Source organism: Lutra lutra, chromosome 8, assembly GCF_902655055.1.
Source record: "Lutra lutra chromosome 8, mLutLut1.2, whole genome shotgun sequence".
Classification (NCBI taxonomy): domain Eukaryota; kingdom Metazoa; phylum Chordata; class Mammalia; order Carnivora; family Mustelidae; genus Lutra; species Lutra lutra.
Window position 1 is genome coordinate 72,604,749 of NC_062285.1, and position 17,649 is coordinate 72,622,397.

A 17,649-nucleotide genomic window follows, 5' to 3' on the forward strand; every position below is an offset into this window, starting at 1 on the left:
CGCTTCCCAAAACGACCTAGTCCCCAAACGCTCCTATCAGCCGAGCTAAAGCTTCACTGCCCTGCGAGTCCTGTCGGAGCTCAGGCTCGTGCCTCATGGGGAGCCTGCGTTCTCAGACTAGCAGCACGCCGGGCGGGCTGTTGTAGGACCAACAGCCCCCAGACTCCCGGCAGCCAGCCCATTGTGCTGGCGTTGGAGAGCCGGCGTTAGCGGGTGACGCAGACGGAGGCCCCGCCCCGCGCATGACGCCAGCGTCAGGCCAGTCCCGGCATGCTCCGCGGTGGCTGGCGGTGGAGCACAGACGAGCGGAATTCTTCCCGTGAACATCCTCTGCTCTGCTCAGCTCAGCCGCTGTCCAGACCCGGGTCGGCGAGAGTGCCGTGTCCAGCCCTTTTCCTACCGGTCGGCCGTCCGTTGGAGCGCCCCTAGCCCTCCTGCGAGGGCGCCCCGGGACGGAAGGGTCCACCAGCCTGTCGGCGCCCGCCGTGCTCGTGGTCGCCGTCGCCGTCGTCGTGGTGGTAGTCTCTGCCGTCGCCTGGGCCATGGCCAATTACATCCACGTTCCGCACGGCTCCCCGGAGGTGCCCAAGTTGGACGTCACGGTTCAGGATCAGGAGGAGCAGCGCTGCCGGGAGGGCGCCCTAAGCCTCCTGCAGCACCTGCGGCCGCACTGGGACCCTCAGGAGGTGACCCTGCAGGTAACGCCCTCATCCCGCCCGGGGTCTCCCAACCTGGACTCGGCCGGTGGGGGGTGGCGGGGGCTCTCAGTCCCTTCAGTTCCCGGATGATGGGGCAGACCCGACGGGAGCCCTTGGGCGAGGGGCCCTGTGCTTCCTTCCTCAGACCTGCGAAGGTCACTCCCCCTCCCTTCACAATTGCTGATTGAGGTTGTCCCTAGGGCAGATTTTTTTTCTGGAAGCAGCTACGTAAGTGACGCATCCATTCACCCCAGGAAAATTCCTGTTGATGGTCGCCCCTCCTCCCAGTCTCCGGTCCCTTCTAACTGCAAAGGAACCTTTTCCATTCCCCCTGCAAGGGGTCCTCTTCAGTCGGCCCTAGGTACCTTCTCGCCTGCCACAGATGATGTAGGAATTAATCCTTGTGATCTTTTCCTTTCCCTTCCCGCCCCTCCCCCTCCCCGGCGGTTTACTCCCATTGATGTCTCGCCCTGCGCTGTATCTTAAATCCTCGGATGGGCGAGAGTACTCGATTTCCAAGTCATAACCATGGCCATGCATCACTCGATTGGCTTCTTGTGTAGCATTCCACATATTTTACTTGAATCGATATTTCTGAATTTTTTTAGTCGTATTAGTAAAATTAATCCTATTTGATGTTAGGTCAATCAGTGTGCCGTTGTATTCGTAGAATAAAAATTGGGAGAAAAAAAATCCTTATGGATCTGGGAGTTTTCTAATAACTTATTTCTAATAAGTTATTTAGTATAGATGACATTTATTTTGAATATTTTAACTTTCAGAGTTTCAGGGTGTACGACAGTGAACCTCCATTTTCCTTGCATACTCTAAATAAAGTCAATAATTTTGAAGACTGAGATATTTGGGGTTTGTTTCACATCTGAGCAATAATGTAAGAAGTAGCCAAATTATCTGCTTTATTATTTTTTTTAAAGATTTTATTTATTTATTTGACAGAGAAATCACAAGTAAGCAGAGAGGCAGGCAGAGAGAGAGGAGGAAGCAGGCTCCCTGATGAGCAGAAAGCCCGATGTGGGGCTCGAACCCAGGACCTGGGATCATGACCTGAGCCGAAGGCAGCGGCTTAACCCACTGAGCCACCCAGGCGCCTCTATCTGCTTTATTTTGTTGACTAATTTATTCAGCAGTGTTATTGAATTAACAGTATCTCAGATTCTTTGCTAAAGTAGTCACCTATACAAAGATGAATAAAACATGAATAGTGCTCTAGGGCCCAGAACAGTTCCTGACACTTGGGCTTTCAGAAGTGTTAGTTTCGGTTCTTGTTGCCTAGAATAGTTTTGAGCATATTGAAAGGACTCACATGTTCTGGGAAAAAAAATTGTTAGACAAAAATTTTGAAGTTTTAAGGGAGTATTAGCTAACTAAACAGGACATAGTGAATCCAGAATGATTCTCATGTGTAATTTGAAAAAATAGTATGGCTAAGAAAGTTGAATTACTTGAAACTTCCCAATTGAAACTCTGAGCTTTGGTTTATTATTCATTAACTCTTACTACAGAAGAGTTTTGTATTTATTAAAATGATTTATATTCTGGCAGTCAACTATAAACTAAACAGATGCTAACTAAAGGCAGTGCTGCTTCCTGGGAACCTTTGGTACTGGCAGACTATGCTACTTTTTAAGTAGAGACTTTAAAATTGGAAGCTTTGAAGATTTGTGTTTCCATTGATGATGTATTTGTCTGTAGAACAGGAATAATAGCTACCTTTAGGTACCAGTGTGCCAGGTTGTGAGTTAGGTCATGTATATATTTTATCATTTAATCCTACAAACAACTGTATTAGGTAGATACTTATTTATTTATTTATTTATTTTAGAAGTGAAACTCCGTGAAATAAAGCCAGGGTATAGGTAAAAAAGGGACAAAATTTGGTAACATCAAACTTTTTTTTTTTAAAGATTTTATTTATTTATTTGACAGAGAGAGATCACAAGTAGACGGAGAGGCAGGCAGAGAGAGAGAGAGAGGGAAGCAGGCTTCTTGCTGAGCAGAGAGCCCGATGTGGGACTCGATCCCAGGACCCTGAGATCATGACCTGAGCTGAAAGCAGCGGCTTAACCCACTGAGCCACCCAGGCGCCCCAACATCAAACTTTTTGATTGTCAGAAAGTATTTGTGATTGAATCTTACCTTTTATTATGCAGCAACTTTTGACTTTAAGGCCTTTGGACTCCTAATCCAAATTTGTAATATACTTATTTGTCAGTGAAGGTAAATACTACCACTTATTTTGCTCTAAGGATGATTATGGGTTAGAAATATAATCCTTCCCTATGCAAACAATGCTTTTGATCTAGAAGCTGAGACAGCTCTTATTCTGAATTGGTGGTCATTCATTGGTGGTTTCTCAACTCGAGAAAATCTGACTCCCATATTCTGTCATTCAAACTCTTCTTTATGATGCATATATATATTTCTTTTGAGATTTGCTTTTATTTCCTTTGAAGTATAAAGATAATACTTAACATTTCAGAAGGGGACGTATGTATCATATATTCAACAGATTGATACTGGTATATAGCCAATTTTTTCAAAGATTATATACTTAAAATTTGCTTTAAACATACCTTAGAAGCTTAGTGTAGTAGTACTTATTTTACCTGGTGATTACATCTGAGCTGAACTATTCAGAACATACTGGAAAATCCAGAAGCAAGCAAAAAAGACTTTGATGCAGTCAGAATGATACAGGGCCCAGTCTTTGCTCAAAACTTACAGTCACATGGAATGCTGTATCTCTTTTTAGATGGGATTTTAACAAGTTCATTTTTTGTTTTTCCTATTCACACAAGATTGAAAAAATAAAGTATAAAAGGGGTGGTAAGCTTTTTGGAGTGTATCCTACTTAGAGTAGGCAGACTAGATCAGAAACAACTGTACCAGTCACGTGCTTTTTGTTTCATAATTTATTGAAATTCCTAGTCTAATAGGGAAGAGAAAACAATCACAATGTAGTGTTTTTGGAATGAACATTCATATTCATGTGCAGAGACTACAGAAGAATGTTTAAAAATCATACTATTTTTGCTGTACTATAAGTTTCTTTATGTTTTTGGATGCATAGCTTTGATATTCCTTTATTTTTTAAGCATACATATGCTACCTTGGAAACCAGTATTTGTGTTTGGTTATGTAGCTGCATAGCAGTTTTCATACCCTCTACCTTCTCTTTATTCAGCTGTGTTGGAGATAGTCACTAAAATATCCTATTAATAAATCTAGAATCCCTCTTATTTTAATACTGATATTTGATATTTCATATCTGATAATATTTTATTTATTTAAAAAGATTTTATTTATTTGATGAGAGAGTGTGCACGCACACACACAAGCAGGGGTAGAGGGAGAAGTAGGCTCCCTGAAGAGTAGGGAACCTGATGAGGGGCTTAATCCCAGGGCCCTGAGATCATGACCAGAGCCAAAGGCAGAGGTTCAAGCAACTGAGCCACTCAGGTAGCCCTTTAATAATATATATATATTTTTTTAAGATTTTATTTATTTATTTGACAGACAGAGATCACAAGTAGGCAGAGAGGCAGGCAGAGAGAGAGAGAAGGGGAAGCAGGCTCCCCACTGCCCAGAGAGCCCGATGTGGGGCTCGATCCCAGGACCCTGGGATCATGACCTGAGTTGAAGGCAGAGGCTTTAACCCACTGAGTCACCCAGGTGCCCCCCTTTAATAATATTTTAAATGAAGAATCAAAACCAAAATATATATAGTTCTTTTTAAACTATATCTCCTTTAGTGTTCTAACTTTTTTTTTTTTTTTTTTAAAGATTTTATATATTTATCAGAGAGAGAGAGGAAGAGAGAGCGAGCACAGGCATACAGAGTGGCCGGCAGAGGCAGAGGGAGAAGCAGGCTCCCTGCCGAGCAAGGAGCCCGATGTGGGACTCGATCCCAGGACTCTGGGATCATGACCTGAGCCGAAGGCAGCTGCTTAACCAACTGAGCCACCCAGGTGTCCCATAGTGTTCTAACTTTTTAAAGTATAGTTGGCACACAAGGTTACCTTAGTTTCAGGTGGGTTTTGTTTTTTGTGTGTGTGTGTGTGTGTGTGTGTTTTAAGATTTTATTTATTTATTTGACAGGCAGAGAGCAGGAACACAAGCAGGGGAAGTGGGAGAGGGAGAAGCAGGCTTCCTGAGGAGCAGGGAGCCTGATGTGGGGCTCAGTCCCAGGACCTTGGGATCATGACCCGAGCCAAGGGCAGATGCCTAACAACTGAGTCACCCAGGTACCCTTTTTCCCTGTTTTAAAAAATAAGAGTTTGTGGGTGCCTGGGTGGCTCAGTAGGTTGAGCGTCTGACTTGATTTCAGCTTGGGTCATGATCTCCTGCTCCAGGCTCTATTCCATGTGGAGTCTGCTTGAGATTCTCTTACTCTCCCTCTGCACACACTGTTGCCCTCTTGTGCCTGCTCCCCCGCCCACCCTGGCTTGTGGCACACAGTCTCTCAAATATATAAATAAATAAATCTTTCAAAAACAAAACAAAAACAGAGTTTGTTCCTTACTTTAAGTGATAGAAGTCTCTGAAAAGTCTTACGTAGATTTAAGTAATGTATTAAGTGTGCCAAAAGGATATGTTATTTATAGGAATCTTGAATCCTGTAGATAAATATAAGGGGTCATAATTTTTATTCAACACAACTTTTAATATTAGCACTTATGTCCAGTTTTCCATTTCTTATTCCTCCTCTTTTTGATTTCAGTGTTTTATAATAATAAAATATTTGATGGGTGGTAGGCCCTAAAACTTTGTTGAATATAGCTAAGAGAGGTGTATGTTTGATAGGCTGCTATCAAAGATGTATATATACACATATATAAATACATATTTTTTAAGTAATCTCTATCCCCAGTGTGGGACTTGAACTCATGACCTTGACAGCAACAGTTGATGCTCTACCAATTGAGCTGGCTAGGCTCCCCAAAGATATAATAAGCTCCCATGTCTTTTACTGAGATGTGACTAAAAAGTTAGAAGCCTCACATACTAGTTCATTTTCAAGTATTAATGGCTGTGTGACTTGGGCTAAGCAAATAACTTGTCCTCTTTGGGGCTTCAGCACAATGTGGTGGGAAGAGGATGGTTTTTGAATCCTGATACCAGCTATTTGTAACCTTTGGCAAGTTTTAAATCTCTGGGAAATAGAGGATTAGCAGAAAATAATAGAATTTTGCTACTCTAATATTGCTTTACTGTTAATAGTAATTTTACTACCAGCACCAGTTTTTACTATTTTACTACTAATAGTAGAATATCCTGAGAAATGAGGGATGCCTGGGTGGCTCAGTTGGTTAAGCGGCTGCCTTCAGCTCAGGTCATGATCCCAGAGTCCTGGGATCGAGTCCCACATCGGGCTCCTTGCTCGGCAGGGAGCCTGCTTCTCCCTCTGCCTCTGCCTGACACTATCTGCTTGTGCTCACTCTCGCTCTCTCTCTCTCTCTCTCTCTGACAAATAAATAAAATAAAAATCTTTAAAAAAAGAATATCCTGAGAAATGAAATACATAAAATTATGTATAGTATATTTTAGTATTACGTGCCTCCTGCCACCACCCATCTCCCTCAGCAAACCCCTCCATTTGTAAGTGAAATAATTGATTAGAAACCGTTGTAAACTCCTAAAATTCAGTAATTCTGACATATATGTATTTATTTATTTTAAAAGATTTATTTTTTATTTTAGAGAGGGAGAGAGTGAGCGTGGGCAAGTGAAGAGGGGGTGGGAGGGAGAGAGAGAAAAGCAGACTCTGGATGAGCAAGGAGCCCGATGCAGGGCTTGATGTCACACCCTGAGACCTTGACCTGAGCCAAAATCAGGAGCCTGATACTTAACTGACTGAGCCACCCAGGTGCCCCTGATACATATTTTTTGTAGCAGGTATGATGCTAATTTTAAGCAGCATTCTTCTGTACAACTAACCATAACAGAAGGTAGGCATGGGAAAATGTAGGAGGGGAGGCTTCATAGAGGAGGGGATACCTGAGCTGAGTTTTGAAGGAAAGATATGGTCAGATGGAGTGGGGGAGCAATGAAAAATAATTCTGGGCAATGAAAAATACGTTCACAAAGTTAGATTGTGAGGGGAAAAAAACCACAGCGAGGCCATATGTATTTTGGGCAGAATGGAGTGTAAACCAGAAAAGAAGTGGGACTGATTTTTGAGAAACTGAGTTGTTAGATATGAAGGTTTTGTGCTTCATTAAGGAGGTGATATTTTGTTATCTAGGATATAATGGGAAGCCAGTTAATATTTTTAGGCAGATGAGTTATATTGTGTATTTTTTAGAGCAGTGGCAGGCTGTATTGCAGGCAGCAGTAGTTGAATGAGATGTTTTGAACTGGGGAATAAGTGATTGCTTAGGACACTGGTTTTGAACTGGTGGTTACCCCACACTAATAGGATGTTAAAATCAATATAGTAGGTTGAAACCACTAGAGTTTAAAAAGATGAATTAAAATAGGATGTGATAGGATAGATCTGAGAGCCTTGCATATAATAAGGTAAGGACTGATTGGTGAAGCTTGTTTTAGTTTCATATGAAAGTGTGTACTGAATTAGATGATAAATATATATTTTGGTCTGAATATCACATTAAAAAAGGTTTTAGAAAGACTTAACCTGGGAGAGACTGTTATATTAGTCCAGACAAGAGGTGCTGTGATCCAAATTAGGACGGTGGCTTTGGAGATGAAAATAAAGGACAGATTTGATATTTCAGAAAATAAATATGCAGGAGTTAATTGCTTGCAGATGAGGGAAAAGGGAAGCCTAAGTTTTTGTTGTTGTTGTTGTTGTTGTTTTCTGCTTCTGTTGGTGATAAAGATGGTGAAATAATGGAAGACCCATGTTTAAGGAATCAGGTTATTTTTCATGATTTTGTCTTCTCAGGAGTTACTTTGCTCTTTGATATAACAGATGGGCCATAAATACATTTTTATCACCCTTTTAAAAATTGTTAGATAGAATAAACATACAGGAAAATACATGAAACATAAATTTTTTTTGTAAAACAAATACTGTGTAACCCAAACCCCAGCAAAGAAAATATCAGCAACCCAGAATATTTCCCATTTTCCTTCCTGGTCCTAATCTCTCCCTCCCTCTAGTGGTAGTAACAATAGCAGTTTTTTTTTTTTTTTTTTAAACCAATGGACTATTTTGAATTAGTCATTTTTTTTGCAAGTCAGTAGTATGAGAAAATAATATATTAAGGGTATTTCCTTTCACAAGGGACATGAACATGAAATAATTTAGTTTTACGAAAAAAGACATCATAATATTGAAACTGACTAGGAAGAAAAACCATTTCCTATCCATATTTTATTTAAAAAATCAACTGTTCTTTTATTATCTTCTGTTTTTTCCATATATATTTTACATAGTTATTATCACACCATACGTACTCCTTTGTATTCCTTTTTTTCATGCTGCCTTTCTTTCACTTTTCCATGTTGGTATGTTACTGACTTCAGTGTTTGATAGCTGTAAACATAGTATTTGGTTATGTTAAACATCATGTGAATTAATTATTAAAATTAAATTTAAAAAATTCTGGAGAGTATTAAGTAGAAAATTAGAAAGGTTCATAGCCTATCTAAACCTCTTGACTTTGTTTAAAAAACATAAAAAAAACATAAATAATATATGCTCTTTTGAACAGAATATTTAAAACATATACAAGGCTATGAGATGAAAAGTAAAAAGTTTAACTCCTTCAACTTCCAAGTCACTCATTCTCCTCATAGCAATTTGGTGAGCAGTTTTTGAACTTCTAAAAAATTAGCAGATATAGATTTATTACAGCACATACCTACATGTGTTAATAAATATCAGTAAATATAATTATATTCCTTTTGTATACACAACAAAGTTATTCTGTATGTTGCGTTTTAAAATAATATATCTTAGACATCCTCTTTTGTCAGTAGATGTAGTCTGCCCCATGTATAATTTTTTAAAAGATTTTATTTATTTATTTGAGAGATAGCCTAAGTGGAGAGGAGGGGCAGAGAGAGAGAGGAAGCGGACTCCCTGCTGATCAGGGATCCTGGTGCAGGGCTCCATCCAAGGACCCTGAGACTGAGATCATGACCTGAGCCGAAGATAGATGCTTAGCCGACTGAGCAACCCAGGCGCCCTTGCCCATATATTTTTTTAAGGGTTTATTTATTTGAAAGAGAGAGCCTGTGCACACATTGCATGCATGCATGCTTGCTCAGATGGGGTGAGGGGCAGAGGGAGAGGGAGAATCTCAAGCAGTCTCCCTGCTGGGCTTGGAGCCTGATGTGGGGCTCGATCTCATGATTCTGAGATCATGACCTGAGTGGAAACTGAGAGTTAGAGGCTCAACTGACTGAGCCACCCATATTTTTAAAATAACTGAATTGTCTTTATTTTTTGCATATTAAAAACAGTATTACATAAACTGCTTTTATATGTATATTTTGGAAAGCTTTTCTAAATGTGTCCTCAGAGTAAATTCTTTTTTTTTTTTTTTTTTTTTTTTTTGAGTTTATTTATTTAAAGTAATTTCTACACCCAGTATGGGACTGGAACTCACAATCCTAAGATCAAGAGTCACATGCTCAGGGCGCCTGGGTGGCTCAGTGGGTTAAGCCGCTGCCTTCGGCTCAGGTCATGATCCCAGGTCCTGGGTTCAAGCCCCACATCGGGCTGTCTCCTCAGTGGGGAGCCTGCTTCCTCCTCTCTCTCTGCCTGCCTCTCTGCCTACTTGTGATTTCTCTCTGTAAAAAAAAAAAAATTGTATTAAAAAAAAAAAAGAGTCACATGCTCCTCTGATGGAACCTTCTAGACACCCATAAACCTTATTAGTGGAATTAAAAGGGTGAAAACTGCCAGTTATGGTCGTTGTATCTGGGCTTTATTTCAAAGAATTGGCTTATACCAGTTGTAGAGGCTGATTAAGTCTGAATTGTAGCACAGGATAATAGGCTAGAAACTTAGGAGTTGATTCTGTAGTCTTTTTTTTTTTTTTTTTTTTTTTTAAGATTTATTTATTTGAGAGAGAGGGAAAGCCTGTGTGTGTGTGCGGGTGGGCGGGGGGGGGGGGGGAAGGGGAGAGACATGAGTCAGGGGAGGGTCAGAGGGAGAGAATCTTCAAGCAGACTCCCTGCTGGGCATGGCGCTCCAGTGCAGAGCCTGATGTGGGGCTCAACCCCACCACCCATGAGACTGATACCTGAGCCAAAAACCAAGAGTCAGATGCTTAATTGACTGAACCACACAGGCACCCCGATGGCTGTAGTCTTAAGGTAGAATTAATTTCTTTCTTTCTTTCTTTCTTTCTTTCTTTCTTTTTTTTTTTTTTTAAAGATTTTGTTTATTTGTTTAACAGAGAGATCACAAGTAGGCAGAGAGGCAGGCAGAGAGAGGGCATAGCAGGCTCCCTGCTGAGCAGAGAGGCTGATGCGGGGCTCATCCCAGGACCTTGAGATCATGACCTGGGCAGAAGGCAGAGGCTTAACCCACTGAGCCACCCAGGCCCCCCTTAAGGCAGAATTTCTTCAGAGACACTTAAAACTTAGTTTTACTTTTACATTCCTTAAAGTGATTGGATGAGGCCCACCCATGTAACTGATAGTGGGTGTTAAGTGCATCTACAAAATACTTTCACAGCTGCATCTAAATTAGTGTTTGAGTAACTGAGTATTATAGCCAATCCAAGTTGACACATAAAACTATCAGGCTGTTTCTCACTTTAATATTGCTAATTGTCATGAAAGGTGTGTTAATTTATACTCCTCAACATAGTGTTGGAGAGTATGTTTTTCCTTATACCTTATCCAATCCCTGATAACCAAATTAAAAAATTTTTGCCAATGGGAGACACGAAAATGGTATTGTTTATTAGATTCCTTTTAATTTTGTTGTTTTGGAAGATGATGGAATCCGGTGGTTTCTTCTAACTGGTATGTATTAATTTTTACCTTTCTAGGCTTTATAGTTTGTTTAGTAATCATTATCTTAATTGTAGGTTGTCTTTATTATTTAATTGGCCTGAGAGTTTATTCATTTAAATTCTAGGCCATAAATACATGTCAAAACAGGTTCCCTCCTTGGTATCTTAAATCATCCTTAGGACTAAAGAAGTTTCATAGTGGCTCGATAGAGTTTAATATTTTTATCATCTCAGGGTTTGTAGTTGCAGGACAGTGCCACATACTGAAAGGAGTGGATTAATGTTTTGGGGTTCTTTTTTTTTTTTCTCAAAGATTTTATTTATTTATTTGACAGAGATCACAAGTAGGCAGAGAAGCAGGCAGAGAGAGAGAGGGAAGCAGGCTCCCTGCTGAGCAGAGAGCCCGATGCGGGACTCGATCCCAGGACCCTGAGATCATGACCTGAGCCGAAGGCAGCGGCTTAACCCACTGAGCCACCCAGGTGCCCCTTGTTTTGGGGGTCTTAAGATGACCTTCAAGTTTATTGATATTTATTTATTTATTTATTTATTTATTTTTTTAAAGAGTATTTATTTATTTATTTGACAGACAGAAATCACAAGTAGGCAGAGAGGCAGGCAGAGAGAGAGGAGGAAGCAGGCTCCCCACTGAGCAGAGAGCCCGATGTGGGGCTCGATCCCAGGACCCTGGGATCATGACCTGAGCCGAAGGCAGAGGCTTTAACCCACTGAGCCACCCAGGTGCCCCAGTTTATTGATATTTATTTAGCTTCTAAGGTATCATTAAAGCTATCAACTCTTTTTGCCCACCAGGTATTCTATATTGCTGTAAATAGCATCCGTGGTAGGTTTGGGCAATTCTGTAAGTTTCCAATTGATACGGTCAGTAAGTCCAGACTGAAGGGTGAATTTATGTGTCTTCTGTTTTACAATAGTAGTAAATAACGGAAGCATTCGTATAAAAATAATCTATTTAGTAATACATTCTGGCAGAGGAGACAAAACCACCTCATATAATATCTGTTCCAACACTTAATTTGCATCCAAAGGTTCCCATCAACAGTAGCATCCCCATATCTCTAGTTTTAATTGTTGGTCCTTTTAGAATCTCTCATGTAGGTATTAGATTCAATACACTGGGCTTCCATATTAAGGAATCTCAAAAAGATTTCCTCTCTCCAACTCTAGGCCATTTTACCCACATATGTGCATTGGTCTTGGATCCCTGGCTACTGAGGGTCAGGATCCTACCTTCATAGTCTTTTTTCATCTTGATTAAGATCTTGAATAAGAGTGTGCCCCACGTTGATGGCACACTCTTATTAATCATCTTTGTATTCTCTTCGTGTTCTGGTTTTTTGAGGTATCCCAAACTAAAGTAAATAGAGTGAATTTGTTAGGGGCCCTTCAATGCTGGGAGACTAGTAGCAGCTCCTGTCAGTCCACCAAGTCTCTGATAATGTTGGGTTAAAAACTTTTGCTTCAATCTCATCGATACCTGCTTTATTTATCTGCTTTTTTGATACCACGGAAAACTGACATCCTGTTGGGGCAAGTAGATTTGCCAGCTTCCTTATCTTTTCCACTTGCTAGTGAGGCATTCTAATTTTCTTGGTATTAATTCCTAAGACCCATGACAGAGAGCTTGAGACAGCAAATCTGATCCAATATCTGAATAGTTTCTTGTGTTGGTAACAGTAAAGGTATATGGGGAATCCATGTAGTAGGAGCAGTCTTTATCACAGTATTCACCATGACTTGGGGGTGGGACATATTAAGTGATTGAATATCTTGGTCACTATAAAGCAAGTCTAGCATGGCCTGCATGTTTAGCATATCAGCTACTTCATCTGGACTATTCCACTTTGCATGCGAAGGACAGGACAGTTCTCAGGATAAGCAAACTTTCTATCCACTTTGAATCATTGTACCAGACTAGCACTCTTGTTTGGGTTTGTCACTGCCATTAAGAACGGTCATTAGTGAGGTGTGGATCCTGCATTAATGCAAACATGCCAGGGTCTTCAAACCATAGACTCCTTATTAACAATCTTTATGGGCCATATTAATACAGTGTTTTTAGGGAGCTGGCTTGAGCCACTGAATGAATGAATATATATATATATATATATATATATATATATATATGCCATGGTTTCAGTAGTTTCCTGATTTTGTCTCCTTGCCACCTGAATCATTTTGGTAAGCAGCTCTAAATCTACTATTCAGCATGATTTTTCTCTTTTGTGTTGGTTTTGAGGTTAGCATCTTGATGTTGCATTGGACCAGTTGGAATCTGGGTCTGTGTAACGTCACAATCCACCCTAAAAGTGTCTTTAGTTTTCTGTTCTAGGTACTGTGCTAACAATAGCCAGGGAATTGTGTATTTAGCCAATTTCTCATTTTGCATCTTATTGTGGATTCAGTGACTAAACTCCTGGGGTTAGGTCTGTCATTGCTAGGTTTCATTTACTTTTACCTCCTGTAACAGATGGCAGCATGCCTACTGTTTAATACTGTGGGTGATTTGGCAAGCAGCTGGCATCAGGAATTTATCATCTTCTAACTGCTTCTTTATATTTTCCCCCAAATAATGTTTTAGCAATATTACAGTGAGTCTAGGATCATGCTAGTGAACTTGATTGATATCCTTGAAGCAGATTAAGAGTCACGATACCACCTTTTAACCTGTTCTGCCATTGTATAACTTTGGATAAATAAGGGAACTTATCGGGGTGCCTGGGTGGCTCAGTGGGTTAAAGCCTCTGCCTTCGGTTCAGGTCATGATCCCAGGGTCCTGAGATCGAGCCCCACATTAGGCTCTCTGCTCAGCAGGGAGCCTGCCTCCACCTCTCTCTCTGCCTGCCTCTCTGCCTACTTATGATCTCTGTCTGTCGAATAAATAAATAAAATCTTTAAAAAAAAAAATAAGGGAACTTATCTAGGCCATAGTGTTCTCATTCCATAAATTGATCATTTCCAAGGTATTTTACAATCAGTCTCTGCATAAGCAAACATTTATTGAATATGTCTGTGTTCTAGGCCATTGTTTCTCAACCCTTTTGATAATTACTCTCTAAACAGAAAGTTTAAATTAATTAAAAACATTTTTTTTTCTACCTAGCAGAAATTATGTACCAAAGAATAGGATTTTGTCATTGTTGAGTTTTGGTGATCCACAAACTATTTTAATACCTAAGATTTTTTTTTTTGCTCCTTTGGTGGTGATCTGTGTTGAGAATACATGCAATAGGCTGAGAAATTTCATTTCATTTCATATCCTTTGACTTAGGTTGTAGTTATGTCCTAATACCAGTGTAAGTAAAAAATATCCTAAATTAAAAATGCATTTTACGGGGCGCCTGGGTGGCTCAATGGGTTAAAGCCTCTGCTTTCGGCTCAGGTCATGATCCCAGGGTCCTGGGATCGAGCCCCGCATCGGGCTCTCTGCTCAGCGGGGAGCCTGCTTCCTCCTCTCTCTCTCTGCCTGCCTCTCTGCCTATTTGTGATCTCTGTCTGTCAAATAAATAAATAAAATCTTTAAAAAAAAATGCATTTTACACACATGACCTACTGCACATCATTAGTTTAGCCTGGCTTATCTTTTTTTTTTTTTTTTAAGATTTTATTTATTTATTTGACAGAGATCACAAGTAAGTGGAGAGGCAGGCACAGGAAGAGGGGAAAGCAGGCTCCCTGCTGAGCAGAGAGCCTGATGCAGGGCTGGATCCCAGGACTCTGAGACCATGACCTGAGCTGAAGGCAGAGGCTTAACCCACTGAGCCACCAGGGTTCCCCTCGCCTAGCCTACCTAGCCTATCTTAAATGTGCCCGAACAGTGATACTTGCCTACAGTTGGGCAAAATCATCTAATACAAAGACTGTTTTATAATAGTGTTGAAAATTCTATATAATTTATTGAATACTGTACTGTAAGTGAAAAATAGAATGGTTGTATGGGTACAGAATGGGTGTAAGTATATCAGTTGTTTACTCTCATGATCATGTTGATTGAGAGTTGCAACTACTGCTGCCCATCATCATGGGAGAGCATCATATTGCATGTTGCCAGCCCTAATTCAGATTCAAAGTATGGTTTCTACTGAATGTATATTGCTTTTACAGCATTGTAAAGTTGGAAAATTGTAAGTTAGACCATCCACTGTAAGTTGGGGACCATCTGTATATATTCATATCTGTATCTCCTCTCTATATTACTAAGGTGGAAGGCACCTGGGTGGTTCAGCTGGTTAAGTGTCTGCTTTTGGCTTGGTCATGATCCCAGGATCCTGGGATGGAGTCTCCAGTCAGGCTCCCCACTCAGTGGGGAGTTAGCCTCTCCCTCTGCCCCTCCCCCCGACTCATGCGAATGCTCTCTCTCTCTCATTCTCTCTCTCTTGCAAAAATAAATAAAATCTTTAAAAAAAAAGGAAAAAAATACTAAGGTAGAAGTTAGAGAAGTGCCAAAGGACCTGTATAATTCTTTTTAGCTTTAAAAACCATAAAGCTTTGGGGAATTTTCTCTGAGAATACTATGAGAAGATTTCTGTGAAAGTATGTTCTTCCTGATCTGAATATTACATTAACGCTTTCTAATAAAAATTTGTTTGTTGATAAGTGATAATAAAAAGCATACATCATTAAGCATAGAACCTGATGAAATGCTATGGGTATTGGTATGTGATATAATTACCGTAGTCCTTGGTATAGGATTCTGACTTTGTTCTTTAAAATTGCTGTGACTGTTCTTGACTTTTTTTTTTTTAAGATTTTATTTATTAATTTGACAGACAGAGATCACAAGTAGGCAAAGAGGCAGGTGGGGAGAGAGGAAGGGAAACAGGCTCCCTGCCGAGCAGAGAGCAGAGAGCTCGAAGTGGGGCTAAATCCCAGTACCCTGGGATCATGACCTGAGCCAAAGGCAGAGGCTTTAACGTACTGAGCCATCCGGCGCCCCTGTTCTTGACTTTTTTTTTTTTTTTTTAAGATTTTATTTATTTATTTGACAGAGATCACAAGTAGACGGAGAGGCAGGCAGAGAGAGAGAGAGAGAGAGAGAGAAGCAGGCTCCCTGCTGAGCAGAGAGCCCCATGCGGGACTTGATCCCAGGACCCTGAGATCATGACCTGAGCCAAAGGCAGCGGCTCAACCCACTGAGCCACCCAGGTGCGCCTGTTCTTGACTTTTTAAATTGCCATATAAATTGCACACTTATTAGCTTTTCAGTTTTCACGAAAGAAACTGGATGACAGTTTGATACTTTGTGGAATCTATAGATTTTTGAGAAGTAAAATCATTAATAATATTGTTTTAAAATCCATAAACAAAGTATATCCTATTTATTTAGTCCTTTTATTTCTCTCAAACTTTTTCTTTCTTTTTTTTTTTTAAAGATTTTATTTATTTATTTGACACAGAGAGATCACAAGTAGATGGACAGGCAGGCAGAGAGAGAGAGAGGGAAGCAGGATCTCTGCTGAGCAGAGAGCCCGATGCGGGACTCGATCCCAGGACCCTGAGATCATGACCTGAGCCGAAGGCAGCGGCTTAACCCACTGAGCCACCCAGGCGCCCTCAAACTTTTTCTTAAAGTAAACTCTACTTGAACTCATATGGGACTTGAACTCATGTCCTCAAGATCAAGAGTTGCATGTCTTACAGGCTGAGCTAGCCAGGCACCCCTTCTCTCAGACTTTTGAAGTTTTCAATGTAGTGATATTGCATGTTTCATTTGATCTCCTGCCCAGGAATTTGATGTTTTTTGATATTATAAAAGGTTCATTTAAAAAAAGTGGATTGTTGGTATATAGAAATTCAGTTGATTGTTCTGTATTGAATTTTTCTTTTTTAAAAGATTTTATTTATTTATTTGACAGACAGAGATCACAAGTAGGCAGAGAGGCAGGCAGAGAGAGAGAGGAGGAAGCAGGCTCCCTGCCAAGCGGAGAGCCTGATGTGGGGCTCGATCCCAGAACCCTGGGATCATGGCCTGAGCCAAAGGCAGAGGCTTTAACCCACTGAGCCACCCAGGCGCCCCTGTATTGAATTTTTCAAACATTAACTAATGTTTAATGTGTATACTTTTTGCATTTTTTATATCTGCACATAATGACAGTTTTGTTTTTCCCTTTCCTATTCCTATTCTATTATTATTATTATTATTATTATTTTTGCCTTACTGCACTGGCCAGGATGTCCAGCACAGTGTTGAAATAGAAGATGATAGTGGGCATCTTTATCTGGTTCCCAGTCTCAGGGAGAACACTTAGAATAATTTATTATGAGGTATGATGTGTGTAGGTTTTCTTTGGCTACTCTGTCAGATTAAGGAAGTTTCCTCTTTTAACTTAGGTGTGTATGCATTTTTAAGTGATCTTTGTACCCAGTGTAGGGCTCGAACTCAGAACCCCCAGATCAAGAGTCCCATGCTCTATGGACTGAGCCAGCTAGGGGCTCTGAGTTTTCATTTTATTCTTAGTTTGCAAATGTTTTCATCATAGATGAGCATTGAGTTTTATCATGTGGTTTTTTTTTCATCTAATAATGGTTGTATTATTTGCCTCCACTTTTCGTTACTCAGCAGAATAACATAGATTTTTAAAAAAAATTTGAATGTTAAAAACCTTTGCTTTCATAGAGTAAGTCCTATTGTCCTATTTGGTTCTGATATTCTTTTTTAAAATATTGTATTATTAATATATATTTTTAAGTTTTTATTTAAGTAATCTCTACACCTGTATTGGGGCTTGAACTCACCACCTTGAGATCAAGAGTTTCATGCTCTTCTGACTGAGCCAGCCCAGTGCCCCCGTAAATAATATTTTGATTAAGATTTTGCAACTATGTTCATGAGAAGAGTGGTCTTTATAATTTTCTTGTAATGTCCTTGACATGTTTTGGTATCTTACTGATAGTTTGTGGTCTTTTTTTTTTTTTCCTTGATAGTTTTGCTCAGAAGTAATCAACATTATCTTTAAAAAGAACAATTTTTG

At 40.1% G+C, this 17,649-nt stretch overlaps 1 protein-coding gene across 1 annotated transcript in view; it reads left to right on the plus strand.

Annotated features, from left to right (window-relative positions):
• The first annotated feature begins 288 nt into the window (after positions 1-288).
• ETNK1 (ethanolamine kinase 1) overlaps positions 289-17,649 on the plus strand; it is a 62,139-nt gene continuing 44,778 nt past the window's right edge. Inside the window, exon 1 of the mRNA XM_047740468.1 lies at positions 289-698. Coding sequence (XP_047596424.1) covers positions 543-698 — 156 coding nt within the window. The 5' untranslated portion in view covers positions 289-542. The remainder of the gene's footprint in view (positions 699-17,649) is intronic.